Consider the following 24746-nt stretch of genomic DNA (forward strand, 5'->3'; position numbering starts at 1 on the left):
TCATTCGACCTTTAGTCCATTCAATTTTTTTGTATTTTATACCATTTATCATTCGACATTTTGTCCATTCGACCTTTTGATTTTGTCCCTCTTTGAATCGTTCAACTTTTTGTCTCTCTTTGAATAATTCGACCTTTTGTCCCCCTTTTAATCCTTCGACCTTCTGTCCTTTCGGTTTTTTCTCATTCGTCGTTTTGTCATTCGACCTTTTGTCTTTCGACCTTTTGTTGAACAATCTCTTTTAAAAATCCTAAAAAAAAAGTTTCGAAATTTGCACAGACTCTTGAAAATACTTTCAAAGCAGCCCAATAACATTCGATCTAACGGCCTTCGAAAAACTTAATGTTTCTGCAACTCAAGCAAATTTTGAGGCTCGGAGAACTTGAAATATGAGCTTTGAAGTTTTTTACATTTGTCAAGAATCTTGAACTGAATTTATTGTTGTTACTGAGTTCGGAGGCAGGAGGGTACCGTTATTAGATTCGTGCCAGTGAAAACGCAAAGTGGAGGGATTCCGTGCATCTTGTCCTTAATCACTCCAATTTGTGTTTTGTGTAGCTCTATTGAATTCACGCAAACTAAGTTCACAAAGCATTCTTTAGTCCAGTTGCATATTCTTATCTCTAAGCAAACTATCGACTTAACTTCGCATTACTAAACTGTTGTTCGATCACACAGCAACAGCACTGCACCGAAGCGTCTAGTTTAATGTTCAACAACAACAACCACTTGAACAAACGCCTCCTCCAACGAACAGATTTACCTCGTTATCAAGAATTTTCCCATACCTCTCAAGCCACCTACACTTACGTTAGATAGTTTCTAAATAACAAGTTCGAACTATCCTACTGTGCTCAATCGAAGAGTTCAACCTTCATGGTGAAGGTGGGGAATTCTCCCGAACACTTGATTTGCTAAAAATCTTCACGTAGCGTGAGAAATTAAGCTCCGTGCGCTGCTGCCGTGAGCTGGTAAACCTCAATCGCGAGTTATCTATATCCGCGCTCAGTTCTACTCCGGAGCTGAACGCGATCGGTCAGCGCGAAAAATTTCACGATCAACATACGTCGTTGCGAAAGTTTCTTTTTCCCATCGAGTCCTCCTCACGTTGACGAAGGTAATTTAAGACAAGTGATAATTTATGTGGCAAACTGGCACGGGTTTTTCGGGGAAAAAAAAAGATGACCAAATGATAATTAGGTTCGACGTGTAGTGAAAGTGTTTGCGGTTGGAAATGATCGTTTGTTTACAGCGGTGTTCTGACACCTGGCCGAGAATGAATTTGGAGAGATTACATAAATTCGAAATTAATCGGACCCGATCGCTTCTAGCTGATGGGGGATCTCAAATTCCTCCCACTACCGGTGATACTGACCACATCGCTCAGCGGAGCGATCCGAAACCTGATAAAAATAGACAACCCGTACCGCGAGGAATCTCGCAAGAAATGGAGAGGACACAATATTTTCATGTTTGATGGTTTTTTTTTATCTCCAACTTTTCTTAGTCTATTTACAATGGGAGAGTGAAAACAAACGCGAAAAGGTTTTTCAACTTGCAATATTTATAAAAAAAAAAAAATGTAAATAGGGGTTTTGACCTAATTTCCGTCCTACGAACGGATTTGATCAACTAAACTGAATGTTTCTACTAAAAGTACTAAAGATGACTTCTAAATGTATCTACCTGTTCATACGTACAGTTAGTTTTGATAGAGTTACAAATTGTTGCAATATTTTTTTTTTTAATCTTACACTGCTACTTGAATCAAATTCCGCCATACGATTTTCTTCGTCATCCGGAGGATGTTAAAGGAAAAAAAAGTGGTTAGCTAGGAGTGTTACTTTTGTTTTTAATGCGTGTATATATTCAAACTTTGCGCGCTTTTAGGCTTCGTTTTGTTACTTTCGAAAAGTAGTCGCAAAACAAACGTGATTTGTGCACGTCGATGTTTTCTACTCGATAGAGCGGAAATAGGCGATCACAACGAAGGAGAGCTCTACCCTATATGTGACAACGTGACGCACAGTGTGACCCTGTCGGAATGGAATATTTTCGGTGCGAGAATTTGGCACCTTAATTGTCAATATTTAAACGCCAACTTCAAACGCAAATTCAAATATGGCATACTTTATGGACGGCAAGGTCTGAGCCAGATGGCAGCTTTTCAAACATGACATACTTGTTGTTCTGCATTCCTGGATTTTTTTTTAATAATCATAGGTCGTTAATCTTCTAACTAATTTGGTTTGCATTTACGTGTTTACGTTTTCCGATTGCTTCTACGTAAAAAAAAACTCAGTCAACGAGTCATTATCGCAAAATCGTATGACGTAAAATTCGTTTTGGGATGTAGAATGAATAGAAATCATTCCGAGATGGTGGATACTGTTCGATCACTTGTCTTTGATAAACGATGGCCATGATTTTACGTTTCACGGTCGAGTGATTACCTGAGCAGCTGAATGCGAAAACAATGTGTTAATAACGATCAGCATTAAAATAATTACCAGTCAAATGGAAGGGCAACTGCTGTTGACAACTGTTTAATTATTCTCAGGAAGTAAATGTAGTAGAAGAAATACGCAGAAGCACTGGATGTATCTTGTTATGGTCAGTTTGTTCAACCTATCCTAAAAAAATCTATCACGTGGTGGAAGTTGGCATCGCTATAAACAGTAAACAGACGGAAGGCATTTATCCAATGCACAATGAGTGGGAATATGAATACAGTAGTGCTGATAATCGAAATAAATGCGGTGTTTTATGCCAAGCAAGTGCTATACTTACTGTGGTGTATCGGGAATCAAGAGCAAATACTAATTGACAACTAGTTCAATCAAGAGTGAATGTTTAAAGGTTTGTCACAGGAAACTAGATTGCTGTGATCATTTCCGGTTCCGTTGTTGATCGCTCCTAGCAACTCCAGAAGTAAAGGCATGGCTGCTACGCCAAAATCCTCTCCTAGCGCCGAGGTGATTGAACAACTCGATTATAGCAGGTAACGTATGACCTACTTGATTGATAACCAGTTAGATCTTCTTCCGTTTCCAACTCTTTGAACGACTCGTAGCACATATCAGTTTCCGATCTATCATTAAATTTTATGACTTTAGGTTGCTTGGTTGGACTTCTCGCTTTAATTTTCATCTCTCTAGCGAACATAAGCTTGAAAGGACTTTCTCTTGTCGTTGTATGTTTTGAAGCTCGATACATTTCTAGGAATGAAATCAGCGTCACGGATCACTGGACAACTTCTTCAGGGCTGTCTTCAGCGTCTTGACCACATTCTCTGCAGAACCAGATGCAAAAATTTCGGAACTCGACCGACGCGAACGCAGTTCTATCAACCTCTATGGTTCCATTATCGGATAGATCCAAATCTTGAAATGTATTCACCTAACTTCGCGATCGTTTCCTTGGATGTCAAATTGCGTACCGGGAAAGCTTCAATCCACTACACTGGTAGAAGATTTTTTGATTTTTGAAGTTTTCTGAAGTACTGTATTTCTGCTCTAAAGATTTACGAACTGCCTTTAGTTCAATAAATTTCTAGGTAGATCTCCGAACTTCTCTAAAGTTCTGTTGATTTCTTTGTGGATTCTTGGATTTCCATAAAGTTCTGCAGATTTATCAACAATTCTATGAAATTCTCCAAAACTCTACAAATTATCTAAAAATATTTGAACTTCGCTGAAGTTTTAAAAATTTATCTGAAGATTTACAAATTTCTCTGAAGTTGTGAAAATACTTCTAAAGATCGGCGAACTTTCCCAAAGTTCTGTGAGTTTTGTTGAAGTTTTGCATTTTTTTCTAAAAACGTACGAACTTTTTGACGTTCTACAGACTTCTCTTAAGGTCTACGGATTTCTCTGAACTTCTTCAGATCTATCTATTTCCAAATTCAATGGAGTTCTGCTTGGTTTTGGAATTGAGGTACTTTCCTGATATTTAACGAATTTTTCTGAAGATCTCACAATTTTCTGAAACTGTGAAGTTTTCTGAAAAATTCATGCAAATATCTTTAAAGCTCTGTAAAGTTCTATTCTCAAGATCTACGAAAAAAACCTTGAGGCTCAATAAATTTCTCAGTAGATCTGCAAACTTCGCTGAAGTTTTGTAAATTCCTCTGTAGGCTCTTGGGCTACCCTGAAGATCTGAAAATTTCCCTGAAGATCTTCTAAATTACCTAAAGTTCTCAAAATTCATCTGAAAATATTTGAGCGTTCTTGAATTTTTAAATGTCTCTCTCAAGGTCTACGAATTTCCCTGAAATCGTATAAATATTTTTTCTTAAATCACCGAACTTCCCTGAAATTCGGCAAAATTTTACTGAAGATCCATTAAAATTTCTGAGATTCTAAAAATGTATCAGCAAATCTGCACACTTTCTTGAAGGTCTTCAAAATTATCTGAAGATCTGAAAACAATAAATAAATAATATAGTTCGTTTCAGCGTTGCCAGATATACCGATTTATCGGTATTTATACCGATTTCCGAACTAAATACCGACATACAGAATACCGATTTTTGAGGTTTTATAATGATTTATAACGATTTTTTAAATAATCAAAATGATTATTGCCTGCCCACGCTCAGAATTACGGAAAAAAAATTACTGTGAGAGACTTGTATCTTTTTGAATATCTAAAAAAAGTTTGAGCCTTTAAAATTACGAATCGATAAACAGTCGATGGTTCTTTCTGGTAATTCCGGGGGAATCGGGAAATACTTTTTAAAAATTATTTTACTTCCTGAATTTTCTTCCACCTTACATCGTAAATTATTTTACGATTCCTCTCGGAAACTTATTTCGACTTCCCTTGGAAGCTTCTTCAGCCTTCGCTCGCATGATTCTTCCATCTTTTCCCGCCAGTTTTTGCAACTTTCCCGGAACTTCAGGGATGCTTCCAGATTGTGATTGCGGATCCACCCTAGCTGCAGTTAAAAAGTTCTGAAACTTCAGAAAAGTTCAGACTTTTGGGTCCAAAGAACTTCTGGAAAATTTAATGGTTTTCAGGACCGATTGAGAGAATTATAGGAAGCTCCGAGGACAGATCAATAAATTTCAAGGAAATCGCTGAAATTTTAAAAGAGTTCTGAGAAACTCAGGCAATTTCCGAAAACTTCAGCAATGTTCTGAGGGACTCATGCAAATTTAAGAAACGTAATGGAAGTTACATGAACATTAGCACATTGTGAGAACATTTTATGGGAAGTTCCGTGCTTATTAATGGCAGTGTCTTTTAAAAATTAGAAAAATCGGGAAGATCAGAGAAATTTATTGCTGATGTTGCATAAATTCAAGAAAATTGTGAGAGCGCTTAAGAAATTTCGTAATCTTCGAGAAATTCTAGAGACCTTCAAAGTTGATTAGTGATATTCCGGTAGTCTCATTATAATCTGGGAAGTTCCAAGTATTTCAAAGATGATCAGAGTATTTCAAAAAAATCCTATTAACTTAAGGAAAATTACAAGAACTTTTAAGTAATTGCGAAAAAATATGGAATATTCCTAAGTACATTTCAGGAATGTTCCAAAAACTTCAGGGGTATTGCGGGGTCTTCAGGGATGTTTTATGACCATTTGGAAAATTTTCTGGATCATTAGAACATCCCCAAGAGCTCTTTCTTCCGGAATTATGTCCTCGTTTCATTCGACTGTCTGGTTAGCGCTCTGGCTTCCGATTTCCTCCAAAAAAAATTCCAATCTACCTTAGCAAGTTTCTGTCAGCGTGTCCAGGAAGTTTCTTCCGTTTGCTTCAGGAAGTTCAATCAAACTTCTCCCAGAAATTTCTTTCGTCTAGTTCTGGAATTTTGTCCAGTTGGTTTTTTTTTACTTCCAGATTTTTTTTACTAAAAGTTTTTTTTTTAATTTTTGCCAGAAGATTCTCAATGTATGTCTTGGAAGTTCCGCGGATGTTTTTCCGACTTCTCTCAGAACTTTCCTCAAATTTCCTCCAGGAGAGCTTCTTTCCTCATTCTCTGGATGTTGTATTCAGCTTCCTCCAGAAGCTAATTCAAACATTCTCTGGAGTTTTCTTCCGGAATTTTCCGATCATAGTCCAAAAGTTAAAACTTTCGCTTTCAGAAACGGCAAAAATATAAAATTAATTAAAATAGTAAATACCGATAAATACCGATTTTTTAAAACCTTTGATACCGATAAGCTTTAAAACATTCTGGCAACGCTGGTTCGTATGCCTCTGCCATGGCAGGATGGCCAGACAGTCGTTCGTCTTTTATTTCTTTGATTGTAAAATAACACAACGTACACACTTAGATTATTTTACCGAAATCTGTGAAATTTTACCGAAATCTCAACAGCTGAACGTTCGGTAAACAGTTCGGTGATTTTTCACAGATTTCCTGTAATTTTTCACAGATATTCGGTGAAAAATTACAGGAAATCTGTGAAAAATCACCGAACTGTTTACCGAACGTTCAGCTGTTGAGATTTCGGGAAAATTTCACAGATTTCGGTAAAATAATCTTACACACTTAGAAAAAATCACCGACTTCGGTAATTCATTCACCGAATTCTCAACAGCTGAACGGTCGGTAATGTTTTCGGTAATGGAGAACATTACCGAAAAATCTGTAAACTGGATCAGCAAAATTAGCTGTCAAATTTACCGAACGATCGGTAACGTTTACCGATGTGCATTGCTTGATTTGTAGTCGATTTTACCGGAGAACTGTAATTTTGAGGACGATATGCAAATCGAAAAGTACCGAGAGATCTGTAATTTTTTAAAAAGGTCACCGACTCAACTGTAATCAAGGTGGCGATCAACTTTAAATTTCACTGTAGATTCTCGGACTTGTATCATTTTCATTTTCATTTTCATTTTGCAGCGTTTGGTGGGGCAATGGGAGCGCAAGTCAATCCAAAGCCGAGGATAAAGGAAGGGTAATGGCTGAATAGTTTATGCGAACCACTTGAACGCCATGGGAAAGGAAGGGATTGAAGAGGTTGGTTATTGGGGGGTTTTGAGAAAATGACACATAGTACTAGATTTATGTTGCAAAATGTAAAGAAACCGAAAATCCATCTCCCACTGATTCATCCTTTCACATAGGGGAATTTACGTATTCTCGGCAACCTAAGCAGCGACCTTCTTTCTATAGCCTTTTTCTCTAATGAACGCAAACATATGCAGTATTGGTTTGTTTACAATCTATTGCTGCCAGCTGCTCTAACAATTTCAGTCGAAAGAATTGTCAAAAACTGTTTTAAAACGCTTTTACAAAGCTCCAATCTTCTCTAGTGAGAGCGAGTATTGTCGGCAACCAGTTTTTCTTCGGCAACCGTTCCATTTGAACTGCATGTAAATCTGCTGTTCTATTATCGGCAACTCGAAATCAGCTACAATTTGTAGTGCGTGTGTTTCATTTCAAGAAAACCCTGCTAGATTGCTTTTTCTCAGTGGTAAAAATATAGCCAAATTGAAGCTGAAAGCATAAAGAATCGTTTGCATGCATTCAGCGAAGTGTTATCGTAAGAAAATCCAGTGAAAATAGTGTTTCAATTTGGGTTGCCGAAAATAGTCTGTCATGCCGAAGCCGTCATTTCCCCTATGTACCAAACCAAATTGATATTTTAAAGCAGACAATATATGAAAAGGCTAGTTGCCAGTTGCTTTAAAGGCTAGTTGTCTCCCTAAGTGGGCAACCTGCATCCTAACTCTTTTATTAATCTACTTAATGTAAATAGGCTGTCTAAATTTTCTTAATTAAGTTAGTTTGATGATTATGATATCTCATTAGTCTTATTTAATAAATAATTGAAATCTCTAATTTACCTAATCAATCATAACTCATATTGCTGATTGCATCTGAAACTGGACTGTCCCAAAAATGCAAAAAGTGTGATAAAAGTGCACGTTTCCGTCAAATCGTTTTGATGTCTTCGGAGCACTTATTGCTTGCATCATAAGGAATAAGTGCACCGAAGACACCAAGACGATTAGACGTAAACTTGCAGTTTTATCACACTTTTTAATAAGTGAAAACGCGCTTATTAGTCCAATTTGGTGTGAAACGCGCAATACTTTATTGCATACCGTGCCGATTCAAATTTCGGACACTTAAACTCGAATTTCGGACACTTTTAAAAGTTGATTATCTCGGTCGAATATGATCCACATGTCTTGTAAATTTTTAAATTTTTTTGACTAGTGCCCTCCACGATCATCTAACATTATTACTTTGTTTCTAACTGGATGTAATATTTAATTAAAAATGAAAGTGTCCGAAATTTGAATCGTCCGAAATTTGAATCGGAACGGTACATACTTGCTTTGTAATCTAAAATTTAACGTGTTTCAAGTAATTTTGACTTTAACGGCGCCGGTGGTGTATTGGTAAGCGTGATTACCTCTCACCCCAGCAGGCCTGGGTTCAATCCCAGTCGGCGCCGTCGGGATGTTCTGAGGCATAACATCTCTGATCACGCCTTCCTTCGGATGGCAAGTAAAGCCGTTGGTCCCCGGTTCATGAGTTGATGGGTCGATAGGTAGGGTCCAGGTGTGGGAGAGCTGCCTTCCTGGCACGTCGGTAGCATTGGTGCTCAGCACGGAAAACAAGATCGACGGAAAAAAACAAACCAAAGAAAAAAAAAGTAATTTGACTTTGATCTATATTTATTATATCTTAGATCGACCCAGGTGACACCTTCAAGTGACTAAAATGCTTAACTTTGAAATTAGTTTCCTAGCTGATTTTTAAATTATATAAGGTATATGCTCCAACTACACTCACACGTTTCCACTATGTCGTCCCACAAAATTACGTATGGATATGTCACAATAGAAGCACGCCACAGTGGAAATCCCGAGCCATAGTTCAAACACTAATCCCAAACCAAAATGAAGCATATATAAGATTAGTTACAATACCAGGGTGGTGTTAAATATTGTTCCCCGAGTAATGCTTCAATGAAAACAACAATGAAAGCTTGTCACGCAAATAGAAGGAGCACTGTTGGGCACTTTCTGAAATATTTCAATAGTATAATTTCCTTGCAAGCCCAAATAAATCTATCTGAGTAAAAATAAATAAAATAAGAGTGATTTGCGGATAAAAACCCGCCAGTATCGCACCCAACGTCAGTGCCTATACCTAAGCGTACTACAACGTGGCTTTCAAATAAAGGAGTAACAAGTGTGATACTATCACTTCAGGCTAGAACTTTGGTTCTCTCGTGCAATGGTTCATCAGAGAGGGGAAGCTCAGTAATCCTCATCGCATGCTCATGACGCTATTCTGTCACGGCATGAGCCAACGATGCCGGACCTAAACCAACCGTCTCCAACGCTCCACTATGAAGCATAAGATTAGGCCCACCCACCAACGTCCAGGTTAAAAACTAGCCAAGGGGAGGGATTCTCGGACTTGTATCATAGAGGTAACTCTAAAACCAGAAGGTCCCGAAGAAACGAGCTCAACTTTTTGGCTCAGCTCTGGTACTATTTTCGGTCCCAAGCTAATCGATGCACCCCTCTAAACATTGGAAAATCCACGAACCCCTCATTTTATCTGTCAAACTTTCATAGCGAATCATAACAAACATAGTGTAGTACTGGAATTTATACTAGAATGGGATACGTTAATCGATTTGCTTGGGACCAATAGGCTAGTCAAGTAGTGAGCCTATTTAAAATCGTTACTTTCGAATTGATTGTTGCTTGTATGAAGCTATGCGAATTTTCCTGAAGATTTGCAAAATTTCGCTTATAGCTCAGACAAACAGACATAACTCATTGAATATTTCTCACTGTAAAAGATCGTCGCTAAAACATTACCGCCATCTGTTTGTTGTGTATTAATTTATTTGATAAGGCTCAACCGAATTAACTTTACAGAGCCGAGGATTCTTGGTCACTATACAATACATCTTAAAACTATAGTCAAAAGGTACAACACAATAAACACTTTATCTTCCGCTATCCAAAAAGCCTCCTCCATCAGAACTGGAGCCGCTTCCAGTAGTTTCATTGTATGGCAAATTGCTGTACGCCAACGAGGGTCAGAGCGCGTCCATTGCAGCAATGGACGCAAAACGTGGTCAGCACTCACACACTCATCACGAAACGGTTGCTTTCCAAAGTCGACGACGCATCGACCGAAAGAACTGCTGATGAAGAACAATGAGGAGGACCACACAATGGTTGCTGCCGAGAAAACAGACGATCGCGTAGCACACATCGAGAGTGGTCTGCTTTTGTCGACAGCCGAGTGAACACTGACCCGCCATCTGTTGAGTACACTGTTGTGGGTAGTACGCTGAACAGATGGCGGTATTGTGCAAACATCAAACATACACTCAAAAAATATTGAAATCTAAATAGTATAAAAGTTACGCTAAATCGCAACTCTCCGTACCGACACAAAGGTCGGTATAAAGAGAGAGAATGCAAACTTAGTATAAAATTGGTTTATGCGTGCCATAGTATAACATCGAAATATACTTACAATGCATAGATACGGTTTATTCGAGAGAATGTATTTTTCGCGTCTTTATTTTATTTTTGGTAAATATTATTGTTTTCAAAAAAAAATAAAAATTGTCTCAGGAAGGTTTTTAATTAATTTTATTTTTTATAAATATAATTAAAAAAATACTTACAATTTCGATGTTCATTAGGATGAACTCGTGCTCACGCAGTCTAGCTGCCCAGCAGATCACAGGCGCAGTAGAAATCCACTGGGACGAAGCTCTTCACCAGCACGAAGCTCCGAAGAGAATCTAGATGTTCTTTTTCCTATCATTTTAGTAAACACTGATCGAATTCCACTCCTTTATTCGGACTTAATATAATTTTTACGAAAATTTTAATCGAACCAATGTATAAATTTTGAAAAACCATAAAATGCATAAAATTTAATCTATATTTGTTTTGCAATATTTTTGAGTGTAAGGGAATTGACTATGCGCGCCACAGGTGTTGGTACTACCAACTACAATACTTTTAAATTGACCGTTAAATGCTTGTTCTATGAACAAATTGCTAGTTTTATATCTGTTTGTCTGTGCTTATAGTTTAACAAATTGACCTGAAAATATTTTAGCTTGCTTGAAGTTTCGAAAATTTCTTTGAACATTTATCTGAAGATCTACGATCTCTCTTGTATTTTGTTTATATGAATTTCTTTTAATTTCTTTGTAGTTCTGTTCTCAAGATCTACGTACCACCATAGAAGTAACTCTAAGACCAGAAGGTCCCGAAGAAACGAGCTCAACTTTTTGGCTCAGCTCTGATACTATCTTCGGTCCCAAGCAAATCGATGCACCCCTCGAAACATAGGAAAATCCACGAACCCCTTATTTTATCTGTCAAACTTTCATAGCGAATCAAAACAAACATAGTGTAGTACTGGAATTTATTCTAAATTGGGGTACGTTAATCGATTTGCTTGGGACCAATAGGCTAGTCAAGTAGTGAGCCAATTTAAAAACGTTAGTTTCGTATTGATTGTTGGTACCACCCCAAACCTCTCTGAAGCTCTAATTTTTTTTTAGTAAGCTTCCATACCTGCTGTGTTTATTCTTATACAATACATGCTTCGTATTATACTTATATAACCCAAGTGATTGAACTATTCCACAAATGGTTTGAATGATACCCTGATCACCGACAAACCGACATGAATGATCATACAAAGTATCATCAAATTTATGATCAAAGCACAAAACTGACATCTGCCGCCGTGTTCGCGAAAATTGTGTATCCTAGCCACGAACACGCATACAAACTGTATGAGTTGGTTCGTGTCTAATCTATTCCGGGCAAATTATTTTTATCTAGATAACAAATTTCTATGGTTTTGACAGATGGGATCGCTGCACATTTGAATCCGCCGTTATGGATTCTCGATCAAGAGTTAAGTTTAAGTTTCATGTCGGTTTTTCGGTGCCCTGATCACGTCGTTAAGCAAAATAACCATACATATTTTATAAGCTTTGCTGCGGGACAAATCAAACGTTCTTTAGTGGTTCAAATCCGGAAATTAAAAAAAAAATCAATATTTTCATGTAGCTTTCGAATGAAAATTAAACGCAAACAAATCAAACATCAAATCTAATCATCCTGTCGAAAAAGTGTGAACGCATTTAAACATTGCATCCGACAAAATTATCAAGCAGTCTGCTCGAATCAGACCAACAAATCATATAGCCGTTCGCAATGCTGAGTTTCAAAATTGTTTTAAACTACTCGTCAATTCTATAATTTGAAACTGTCAAAAATAAAACTGCAACACGATCAGCGCAACGCACAGTTCTAAAAGATGTTTGTAATCATCAAGTTCCATAAACTTTACTGTTCTCTATGAAATTCTCCGTTTTTATTTGTGAAGGTCTCGAAACATCTCTAACACATCCAAAGAAATTTGAAACAGAGTTCCATTCGTGTTTCAAACTCGCTCAGAAATAAAACAGAATAGTCGAGCAGTTGCAAATCTGGTGCAAAATAGTGCTCGAATTATGAAACTGCAACTAAGCATTGCGAGAGGTGCGTTTCTGTTCTAGTTTCAAATTGAAACAGTCCTTATAAAATACAACAGCATTGCGAACGGCCTCAGCATTGCGAGAGGTGCGTTTCTGTTCTAGTTTCAAATTGAAACAGTCCTTATAACAACAGCATTGCGAACGGCCTCAGAGGGAGAGATGGGCGAAGAGAATGTTTTGAGCCAAATGAACTGCCAAAATCTGAGCCAATCGAACATTCCCATTAGAATTTGTCAGAGGATTTCTTATTCTTACTAGATTATATTTGAGAGTATTGCAATCGAACAGAAATTCAATCACCTTTATGTTTCGTGTGCTTCTCAAATTCAACTAGTTTTTCGAATCATAAACAATATTCTAACTCTATCCAGCATTTTACGAGTGCTCATGGTTGCCACAATCTGGCTGAGTTTCTGGTAGGGAACATTCGACTTGATGTTTGGGTTGTGTCGTTTGACGTATAAACGATCAAATTTGACCGTTTACAGGTCAAACGACACAAGCCAAATTTAAAATAATATGTTCCCTACTAGAAACTCAGCCAGATTGTGGCGAAAAGTGCAAAATATTGCGATGCAATCGATTATTATTTTGCACGTAAATCGAATCAAAAATAAAAGTCATGTGCAGTGTTGGGAAAATATCAAAAAATCAAATCTCACCAACGCCGAAGATCACGCTTGAGTTTCGTAGACAAAAATCAACAAGCAAACTACTACTCGGAATATCAAGCTAATAAAACTCACCAACAGCAAATCTCACCAAACTGTGGTGAGATGGAGTTAAATGATTTTTGCTTTACACCCGAATGCAACCGAAACTTCCATAACGGCTTGCAGCAGTCCCTTCGCGTCTGCCATCGGTGAAGATTAAAAAGAGATAGCAAACTATGCTTTCTCTGTCTAAAAAAACGATGTGCAATGGAAGCATTTTTCTGTCTGTTAGTTTCGTATTGATTGTTGGTTATAACATGTTATAGCATGTTGTATCTTGATGGTGGTTTCTGTGTTGCAATTATTTGACAACCGTTATAACATGTTATAACCATAGAGGTAAAACGCTGGCCAGACTGAGCAGTTATAACATGTTATAACGGTTGTCAACTAATTGCAACACAGAAACCACCATCAAGATAGTGCTATAACATGTTATAACTCTGTAGTCTGAACGTACTATAACCAACAATCAATACGAAACTAACGATTTTAAATTGGCTCTCCACTTTAGTAGCCTATTGGTCCCAAGCAAACGATTAACGTACCTTATTCTAGTCGAAATTCTAGTACTACGCAATGTTTGTTTTGATTCGCTATGAAAGTTTGACAGATAAAATGAGGGGTTATTGGTTTTTCCTATGTTTCGAGGGGTGATTCGACAAGCTTGGGACCGGAGATAGTACCACAGGTGAGCCAAAAAGTTGAGCACGTTTCTTCGGGACCTACTTGTCTTAGAGTTACCTCTATGCTATAACCATAGAGGTAACTCTAAGACCACTGGGTCCCGAAGAAAATCATTATTATTTTTGGCTCACTCAGTACCAGAACAACGGTCCCAAGCAGTCCCAAGCTATTTCACTCACCCCTGCATGTTCTGCATGAATCCACACACCCCTGATGTTCTGTCAAACTTTCATAGCGAATCAAAACAAACATTGCGAAGTACTAGAATTTCGACTAGAATGGGGTACGTTAATCGTTTGCTTGGGACCAATAGGCTAGTCAAGTAGTGAGCCAATTTAAAATCATTAGTTTCGTATTGATTGTTGTTATAACTGCTCAGTCTGGACAGCGCTTAATAGTACGTTCAGACTACAGAGTTATAACATGTTATAGCGCTATCTTGATGGTGGTTTCTGTGTTGCAATTAGTTGACAACCGTTATAACATGTTATAACTCTCCAGTCTGGACAGCGTTTAACATAAGAGAGTTTTTGATATTGTTGATCAGAAGCATAATTAATGATTTTATAATAAATAGTGAATGGATATGTTTTATAGATTTTCCAGTCCGGTTAATAAAACTATACGCAATATTTGTTGATTTTTTCAATGGTTTTATCACATACAGATGACCACTTCATTCATGCAGTTAAAATTACGTTTACTACCACTCGAACTTTGAAATAACACATTATTTTGAGATTTTTCTACTAGAACCACGAGAAAAGTAGCCAACATTTGTGCGTTTCATAAAAAAAATAGGTCCAGTTTTGTGAAATCGCTGGTAGAAAGTCACACCAAAACTGCTTGACAAAGTAGTCAATTATACTCAACAATATTGTTGGTTACAACTAATAAAAGGGATAAAAGTGCACGTCTACGTCAAATCGTTTTGTTGTCTACGGTGCGCTTATTTCTTACTTAATAAGGAATAAGTGCACCGAAGACAGCCAAACGATTTGACGTAAGCGTGCACTTTTATCACACTTTCACTAATAAGTGAAAACGCGCTTATTTGTCCAGTTTGGTGGGAAATGTGTAATACACAAACAAACATAGATACAACCGAGGGGGAAGACAGTGAGAAATTAAAAGCAATCCAGAGTAACTCTGTGGAACTCTTTTGCTCTCTGAAGCAAGCACCACACGGGCAAAAATATCGTCAATACTCAAAAGTATTGACAATCATATTGATACAAATCAGTGTTCACTCGGCTGTCGACAAAAGCAGGCCACTCTCGATGTGTGCTACGCGATCGTCTGTTTACTCGGCAGCAACCATTGTGTGGTCCTCCTCATTGTTCTTCATCAGCAGTTCTTTCGGTCGATGCGTCGTCGACTTTGGAAAGCAACCGTTTCGTGATGAGTGTGTGAGTGCTGACCACGTTTTGCGTCCATTGCTGCAATGGACGCGCTCTGACCCTCGTTGGCGTACAACAATTTGCCATACAATGAAACTACTGGAAGCGGCTCCAGTTCTGATGGAGGAGGCTTTTTGGATAGCGGAAGATAAAGTGTTTATTGTGTTGTACCTTTTGACTATAGCTTTAAGATGTATTGTATAGTGACCAGGAACCCTCGGCTCTGTTAAGTTAATTCGGTTGAGCCTTATCAAATAAATTAATGAACAATTCAATATTGATACAAATATTGACGACGGAAATATATGTTCATCAATTGACGTAAAATTAGAAAAGTTTGATTTCATGTTTCAATATTCCCCCTCATTTTCTCCTTCTGTTTGACTACAGCAGCAGATGGTGCCTGTTTCTTGGCAACTTTTGTCAAGGTGGTTGTGATTTGACTCGTAATATTCCATCGGATACATAAATGTTAGTGAGGAGCGACCCTGTATTGATGAACCCTAGAAAATATTGTTGAAAATATTGACATGAAATTATTGATGGAAACATTGACAAAACTTCTTTCGTGTGGGGTGCACTTGATGAACGATTTTATTATCTCGATTGTTTTAACAGCGCAGCCCAAGCAATCAATGTTTTCGGTGTAAAGGAATGTTAGTTTTTTTTAGCCGGTGATCTATGCCGTAAAATACACTCAATTCATCGGAGAACCTGCTGGCTAATAAATGGGGCTAGGGGGCGTCTGTGGAGGTTGGGTGGAATAGTTTGTACGTTTTTATTTTCCTGTTTTAGCAACCGAGATCCTCACATGATTCACCCTCAAGTACATGTCCCCACCGGAGCTGGTAGCCGGAAGTAAATATCCATTCGCTTGTTCTAAGCATCTGGATGCCCAGTACTACCATGTACTACGGTAGCAAGATCCTGGTCAATTTCATTACCATTGCAAAGAGAAAAGTGCCCTGCAGAAAGCCATCATCAGAGTAATTTAAGAAAATAGCCAAAACTTCAATGAACTGGTAGAAAACGAGATTATTTCCTTATTTAAATATTGCATCCATTTATTTTCTTCATTCATTGTTTTCGTTTCGTTATCGAACTGACATTTGCATGGTCAAATTCTAAAACTAAATGCCCTACTAATTCTCTTTCGTCACAAATTAGATCAGATCCCAGAGCAAACCAGAGTAGCTCTGAGCAGCTCTGAGTAAAAGAGGTATTCAATCGAAAGCTCTCCTCGGATACAACAGTTGTTTAGCCACCATCAACACTGATTTGCTGTCATACATTTTTTGTAATTTTGGTTTAGTCATACCTTGTTTAGAAGAATACAGTTGAGTGTGCTCAAAGTCGTATTGGAAGAAGCATTACATTTTAACTAGATACCTCAAAATAATTATCATTGTAATATACAATGCACCCACGCATAGAATCTCACATAGAATCCACTAGGGGAAAATTCGACGGTAGTCTTAGGACAAAATTTGACAACGCACTTCGTATTCAATAAATGTTATTCGAAATTTAAGAAAAATAGTTCAACAATTCACTGAGAATTCAAACAACGTAAACAAACTCGTAGAGTAGACAACGATAAAGTCACGCACAAAGCTGACACATTTTGCTCCGTGGCAAGTGACATCGGTAATAAGGGCCAATAAGACAATTTGAAAGGGACCGGTACTAATCACAAATTACGTCCTCACCGTAACTCAAAAAAAGCACGAGTGCTGACCGCCCTAATAAAAGCAAAAACAAAAGAGAGCTTAACGACGTGATCATCCAAACCATTTGTGGGATATAGTTCGTTTATGGTATTAGTTTATATTAAGGGCAGTGCTGGATTGAAGAGTGTCGAACAATCAAGGGGATACTGTACTGAAAATCGCATTTTTTTTAAATGCGTTGAACATTATTTCGCGGATGAAAAATGAAATCAAGCTTTAACACATTCCCACGTTCCGCGTGATGCAGCACGTGCCAGATACAGTCAATAAAGCGTACTACCTGCATGCCGGCGTGGTGACAGCGGCGATAAACAGGAAATTTAATATGCACGACAAAAAGTAATCACCGGAAGGCAGCATTGGCTTGACCGTTTAGTAGCAAGGTTGAATTTTGCACTTTTCGTGATTCACCGCTCAGCGCCGATATGAATAATTGTCGCGAATTTCAAGTAGGTAATTATTTAATTGAGCCGAGTGCAATCTGTCCTCCCGTTGCAGATGACAATTACCATCTCGGCAGACGAACGGCAGCAGAATGGAGCGACCAACGGGTCACTCTCGGAGGGCACCGTCAACAATGGGTTCGTCCTGGACGACATGAACGGCAAGAAGCAGAACGGATCAGCAGCGGAAGTCGAAAACCATTATGGACCTCACCACGGACACGATCACCACTACCACCTGCATCATCACCATATCCGGGAGAAGCCTGGCCATGACTACACGGATGATGTGATCACAGTGCATGGTGTACAAGCGCATCACAAAACAAACTACCTGGAAACCATGACACATCTGCTCAAAGGTAACATTGGCACCGGTTGCTACGCCATGGGAGATGCATTTAAAAATGGCGGACTACTGCTGGCGGGAGCGCTAACCCTGTTCATTGGGTTTGTCTGCGTTCACTGCCAGCATGTGCTGCTGAATTGCGCCAAAAAAGTTCACATGGAGCAGCAGAATAAGGGTCGACCACCGGATTTCGCCGAAACGGTGGGGCTAAGCTTCCAGAAAGGACCGCCCCGATTCCGATGGTTGTCCAAACCGATGAAATTGGCTGTGAATATCTTTATCTGCGTAACCCAGCTGGGATTCTGTTGTATCTATTTTGTTTTTATCAGTTCGAATTTTAAACAGGTTCGTTAAATGCGTTACTAGAGTTGTGGGCTCGTACTAACCAAGCCGGTGTTTTCTTTTCACAGATCTTCGACCGTTACGATATGGTCTTGGACGTTCACTACCACATGGCATTGCTGTTGATCCCCATCATCATGACGTCGATCATCACCAAGCTGAAGTTCCTATCTTACTGTTCGATGTTGGCAAACGTGTTCATGTCGCTCGGCATTGGCATCACGTTCTACTACGCTTTACAAGACCTGCCGGCGATTACGGAGCGACGATTTGTCGGCAATTTGGATCAACTGCCATTGTTTTTCGGCACGGCAGTTTTTGCCTTCGAAGGTATCGCTTTGGTGCTACCTTTGCAGAATGAAATGAAGAAACCGCACGATTTCCGAAAGACCTTTGGGGTCCTAAACATCGGAATGGTGTTTATCATTTCGCTTTTCACCTGCTTCGGGTTCGTCGGCTACCTCAAATGGGGCGAAGATGTACAGGGCAGCTTGACGCTCAACCTTCCGGATAATGAAATGTGAGTCAAGAATTTTCCGAGTAAAAGTTTGAGGACTGAAATCCGTTTATTGGTTATTTTTCTTTTCAGACTGGCAGAGAGCGTCAAAATTATGATCGCAACCGGCGTGCTTCTGGGATTCGCTCTGCAGTTTTTCGTAGCCATGATCATCATGTGGCCACCGATCAAGTGCCGATTGAACATTACCAAACACCAAACGCTAGCGGAGATTTGCTTCCGCATTTTGATTGTTCTAGTGACCTGTAGGTTGAACATTCTTATTCTGTCTATAAACGGTTATGAATCATTCTTAATCTTTTGATTTTCCAGTCGTCATCGCCGAGTGCGTACCGAATTTGAGCCTCTTCATCTCGCTGATCGGAGCGCTTTGTTCGACGGCATTGGCGTTGGTCTTTCCGCCGATTATCGAGCTGATTGTTGCCTACAGTGAACCCGAAGGAAAACCGAGTGCATTTATGATTGTGAAGAACGTTTTCATTCTAATCCTGGCACTGCTAGGATTCTTCACCGGTAGCTACGAAAGTCTTTCAAAAATTGTGCAGGAGTTGTTAATGTAGATTGTATTCATTAACTTAGTTTTGTAAGTGTACAGATGCGGGTACTAGTGTTAAATAGATTTATAGATTTACTCTAAATGATTAGAAATATGAAATGACAATAAATAAGGATCAACTCGAATGTTACCAATTGTGAAAGTGTGAATTATAGTTTTGCAAATTTGAAAGAAAATTTAATCGGGGGAATGTGCACATTTGCAATAAATTTACTTAGCGCTTGTTAATGTGTGTACGTAAGCGTTTTTTTAATGTTTTATAATGAGGAGAAATTTTCAAAAAGCGCTCTGTGACCAGTGCTGTGATGGTAAATGGTTACCCATTGATTTTAGATGTGCGCGCCTCGCCCACCACAAATTTATGCGCTCCTTTAAAGAGCTCCTAAAATTGTAATATGGGAATCTATTACTGCTTGTACAGTTACCGAAATCGGTGTAAATATTTATATTATACTAGCTGAGTGTGCCCGGCCTTGCTCAGGATTCAATATTAGCTTGAGTTTATGCGCCAATTAAAAAACCATGCTATATTGTACGTAGCGCCCCCTCTTATCGAAGGGACTATCCCCTATGGCCTCAACATGCCAAATTTGATTCCATTTACTTGATTAGTTCTCGAGTTATGCCGAAATTTCTGTTTCATTTGTATGGGAGCCCCTACAGAGGGAACCTTTCCCAGCCCCAAAAACCCTGCATACAAATTTTCACGCCGATCGGTTCAGCAGTTTCCGAGTTTATAAAGGTCAGACAGACAGACAGAAATTAATTTTTATATATATAACGGGTGTTCAATAAAAAATGAGAATAATTTCAGTGCCGTCCAGCGCTCTTGTGAGAGCATTGCGACTAAGTTACGACGTACGGCTGACCAGGGCCCCTTTTCCAATATTCATTGACATTTTTTTGAAGAATAAACATTATGTTTTTAATAAAAAATACTGAATTCGCTGAAATTTTTTTTTTGCTAGTTGTATGACTGAAAAAATTCTCATTTTTTATTGAACGCCCATTAGATGACAAACCCAGGAATGTTTCGTTAATATATCTGAACTTCTAAAATTTCCCACAATTGTTCTGAAGTAAATGTAACTGTTTTGATGTTTTCGAAACTACCCGGATGCTCACCGAACTCCTCTTACAATTTTTTGACTTTCCTGAACTTCTCTGGACTTCCCAAAAGCTCCCACAATTTTTCTGAAATTCCGGTAATTTCCTGAACTTTTAACAATTTCCCATAAGTTCTCGAAACATCTTTAAAATTTCTGTAACTTCCCTAAAGCTAATGGAACTGTTCTAAAATTTTCAAAGCTTCTCCGAAGTTCTCGGAGTTAAGGGATCTTTCTTCGTAGTTCACTTTTTAAAAAGAACTTTTAATGCTAACACTATTTATTACCGATCTTACACGTTACACATTTATGATGAAAAAGAGGTAGAGCCTCGTGTGCTCTACCGTTTTAAAGACTAAATATGCTTACATTACAAAATTATGTTACCTGTCTCCTATTGGTGGAGCTACGTGGCGTGATGCGCCACGTTTTCGTGCCAACCAACCTTACTGCCTGATTGGTCAATCCACCTATCAGTATTTTCCTGACGATTCCCCCTCTACTGGAAAGTCGTCCCCAACTTTCACGATCCTTGGCTCCTGCGGGATGAATCTTGGTTGCCTGATGTGGTGGTGTGTATCGTTGTCCTGCGTTAGTCCTGAAGTCCCTGGTCCTGTAGGTCTCTCCGTGTTGATGGTTCCCGTGTTGGTTCGTCTTGGTATCCAGAAGGGCGTCGATTTGCATGGTAAGAATGAAAGAACTGTCTTTGTAACTAATACTGCTAGGAGCACTAGTATTAGGGTTGATAATGTTCCAAATGAGAGCCAGCTAACCAGATGTAGTTGCCAGTGTATGTTGTCCGTAGTCATATTCAGATGCTCTATATGACTCCGGTGGTCCAGATTGATTTCCTGTAAGTACTGTAAAGGTATCTTGTTTATGATTTTTGAAAGAGTTACCGTTAGTCCCGTCGTTGGAAGATAAGTTTTCTGTAATACGTCGGTGTTGTTGTTAGTGCATTCCTCGTCGTTCAACTTGATGGTACAGCCAGAGAACTGGATAAGGTATGATCCTCGTAGCTCTCTTACTCGACTTGAACAGTTTGATGTAAGGGTGACGTTGTTAGCACTCACCAAAATTCTCTCTCAGAACTTTCGTCAATTGTGCAATTGTATCAGGATTCCCATTGGCACATACTACTGCGCGTGCCTTGCCTTTCACTTTATTTTTGATCGCCCTAAAATAGTGCGCGTTGAAGGTGTCGGGGCTCCCCGTTCACCCTTTACTTTGAACTCGTTATAGAGCTCATCTACTTCCTGAAGCCATGCGTTCAGTTCTTTCTTACTGCCTAAATACTCTGACAGTTGTTTGATAGGGTCAGGAATATAATAAGCATTTCCTGCTCCCTGAATTAAGTTTTGTAGCTGAGCAATTTGTTGCTTCAGCTGCTCAATTTTTGCGTTGCGTGTTTCTGGCATATTTAAATAGTGGTTTAAAGGGACAGATTACTTACAGTATAACACCAATTAATTTCATCCAGTCCAGTCCTCGTGAGCGGATCGGCAGTTGCTGTCTTCGGGGATGAAGCTGCGGCGTTTTACGATCCAATGTCTCGAACTGTTGCTATACGTGATGCGGCTTTCTCAAAAGTCGATGTCATTGCGGCGTTCAGAGGTTTAGGTTCTCTAACTATGCACTTGATCCTCGAAGCACTTTCACTCCGGTCTCTTTATGTTACACTCACGATGATCCCACTTCTGACACCAGTTAAGGGATTTTTCTTCGTAGTTCACTTTTTAAAAAGAACTTTTAATGCTAACACTATTTATTACCGATCTTACACGTTACACATTTATGATGAAAAAGAGGTAGAGCCTCGTGTGCTCTACCGTTTTAAAGACTAAATATGCTTACATTACAAAATTATGTTACCTGTCTCCTATTGGTGGAGCTACGTGGCGTGATGCGCCACGTTTTCGCGCCAACCAACCTTACTGTCTGATTGGTCAATCCACCTATCAGTATTTTCCTGACTTGAAATTCTCTTAAGCTTTAAGTACTGCCCTAGAACAGCCCTAAGAATCCCTAAGCTTCATTGATATCCTCTGACCTTCGGTGGTGAGGTTTTCTGGACTACTTGAAAAATCGGGAGCAGCTCAAAATTTGCCGTTATTTTCCTGAAATTAATGGAACTGCAATCAACTTTCATGCAGCTCCCCATCTCTAGAAACTGCCCAGAAATTAACGGAACATGTTTAAAGTTTCCTTAATTTTCCTTAAATTAAAACGAAGTAATTTATGCAGTTCTTAGTTTTTCAATGAAGTTCTCTAAAATTTCTAAGAATTCATGGAACTGCACATACATCGAATTATGGAAGTACAGGATGACGATTCACCTGGAGGAGCGCGGGCTCTTGGAGTGCATCCGTACAGATGCGGACAAAGTGGGGGTGCCTATGGATAATACGGGTGATAATGCGGAGGTTAGAGCACAGAAAGTGCCTAACAGGACCGCAAGTGCAAGTCGCTGCTCGTGTCAAGAGTTCATGATTTACAATTGGAATATATCCACGATCAAAAAACGCTGAAAGATGTTTGGGATGCCCTCCAGCGGGTATTTGAGAGACACAGTAACGCGAGCAGGATGCACCTGAAAAGGCAAATGCTAACTCTGCGTTTTGATGGTCGAACCTTAAATTCGAAAGACTTGTGCGGGAGTATCGAGCTACCGGCGCTGGAGGAGCTCGATGTGGTTTGCCACCTGCTGTTAACGCTCGGATCGTCATATTCCACCGTTGTGGCAGCATTGGAAACGATGCCCGATGAGAATATCTGACCATCGAGTTTGTGAAATCCAGGCTGTTGGACGAAGAAACGAAGAGAAAAGGTGCAGAGTTGTGCACCCCGAAAAGTGAGGCAGCGTTTTCCGGTTCGAAGCTATTCCCAAAGAAGAAAGCATTCAAGTGCTTCGGGTGCAAACAGGATAACCATAAATTGGCAGAGTACCCGATGAAATAGAGTTGTCAGAGCAGAAAAGAAACACAAATCGAAATCCCACGAAACCAACGTTGGTCAACGGATCAACCGTTTACGGTGCGACAACGGCGGTGAATATCGGAGCAAGCAGTTTGAACTGTTCTTGAAGCAAAAAGGCAGTATGGTGTGTCGTGACCGGACCGAGGTTTCCAGCCTCGGCCACGGCAACACGAATTAGCGATGCAGCTCCCACGGGTGCGGCTGCTTCTATTGCTGCTGCTGCTGTTTCTGCTGCTGAGGTTTCTGTTGCTGCTGTTTCCTGCTGCTGCTGGTGGTTCGTCACCTCCAAAATTTGTTACAAGAATGACTTCAACGAGTTTTTTTTTTTTTTTTTTTTTAAGTTTAAGTTTGTTGGACGATTACCATATAAATTTTTACTAAGTGATTTAATTGCTTTCTTCATCTTTAGGTATGGGCAAAATTCAAAATTTGTTTTACAGAATTAGTCCTAGACTTAGTACACGGTCGACCACCTTGATGGGATTGGTTTGTTTTGTTTTTAGAATTTGAAGAGAAACTACTTAATACTACTATTTACAGCTTAAAACTAACCTACTCTACTATATACACTTAACCTACTATGTACAAATTGCTTATTAAAGCATGTTCAGAAAGATTGCATTTTTGAATAAATTTAGTTGTCATATCATCAATTTTGGAATCTACTTTGGGAATTTCTGCCTCTTGATGGAGGTCTGCTATTCTTGTGTCGAATGGACGATCTAGGATCATCCTCAACACTCTATTCTGTGCAACCTGGATTTTGTTCCTGTGGGTCTGAGCGCACGATTCCCACACCGGGGCGGCATAGAAGATCGCGGGGGCTATGATCTGTTTGTAAACAGCCAGTTTGTTTTGCCTTGAGAGGCGGGATCTACGGCAAATGAGCGGATACAAACACCTAACCAAGGCGGAGCACTTAACTAGGGTTTTCTCTATGTGCGAGCGGAACAGGAGCTTCTCATCGAACAACATCCCGAGATAAGTAACATCAGTGGACCACTCGACCCTTGTACCATCCATTATTACGGTACAGGAGGGAGACGGTTTAAGTTTTAATGATTGTCTGTGAAGGAACATGATCGCTTGGGTTTTCGAGGCGTTGATTTTGATTTTCCACGTGGTGGCATAATCAGTAAAGGTGTCAAGGCATCGTTGGAGCTTGTTCGTAATTTCACGAGGCATCCTACCCTTGACGGCTATCGCGGTGTCATCTGCAAACAGAAAGAACACGCAACCGTCTCCTAGAGGAGGGATGTCCGACGTGTAGATGCTGTAAAGCAGTGGTCCCAGCAGACTCCCTTGCGGAACACCTGCTGGGATCGGAAATTGTCCCGAAAGGGAACTATTCAACGACACCCTGAACGACCTTTGCTGGAGATAGTTACGGGTGATTTTCACAAGGTATGGTGGAAA

At 39.4% G+C, this 24746-nt stretch overlaps 1 protein-coding gene across 1 annotated transcript; it reads left to right on the forward strand.

The window, feature by feature from the left end:
* The first annotated feature begins 911 nt into the window (after nucleotides 1-911).
* LOC135711511 (proton-coupled amino acid transporter-like protein CG1139) lies at nucleotides 912-19372 on the forward strand. Its single transcript, XM_065234379.1, has 5 exons — nucleotides 912-1117; nucleotides 17540-18178; nucleotides 18244-18695; nucleotides 18765-18937; nucleotides 19005-19372. Exons 2-5 carry the CDS (start codon nucleotides 17540-17542, stop codon nucleotides 19250-19252), a joined length of 1512 nt encoding a protein of 503 aa, XP_065090451.1. The 5' UTR covers nucleotides 912-1117; the 3' UTR covers nucleotides 19253-19372.
* The last annotated feature ends 5374 nt before the right edge of the window (nucleotides 19373-24746 follow it).

This window comes from Ochlerotatus camptorhynchus, unplaced genomic scaffold (genome assembly GCF_037179485.1).
Source record: "Ochlerotatus camptorhynchus isolate MF236.1 unplaced genomic scaffold, CSIRO-AGI_Acam_v1.1 ptg000433l, whole genome shotgun sequence".
Classification (NCBI taxonomy): Eukaryota; Metazoa; Arthropoda; class Insecta; order Diptera; family Culicidae; genus Ochlerotatus; species Ochlerotatus camptorhynchus.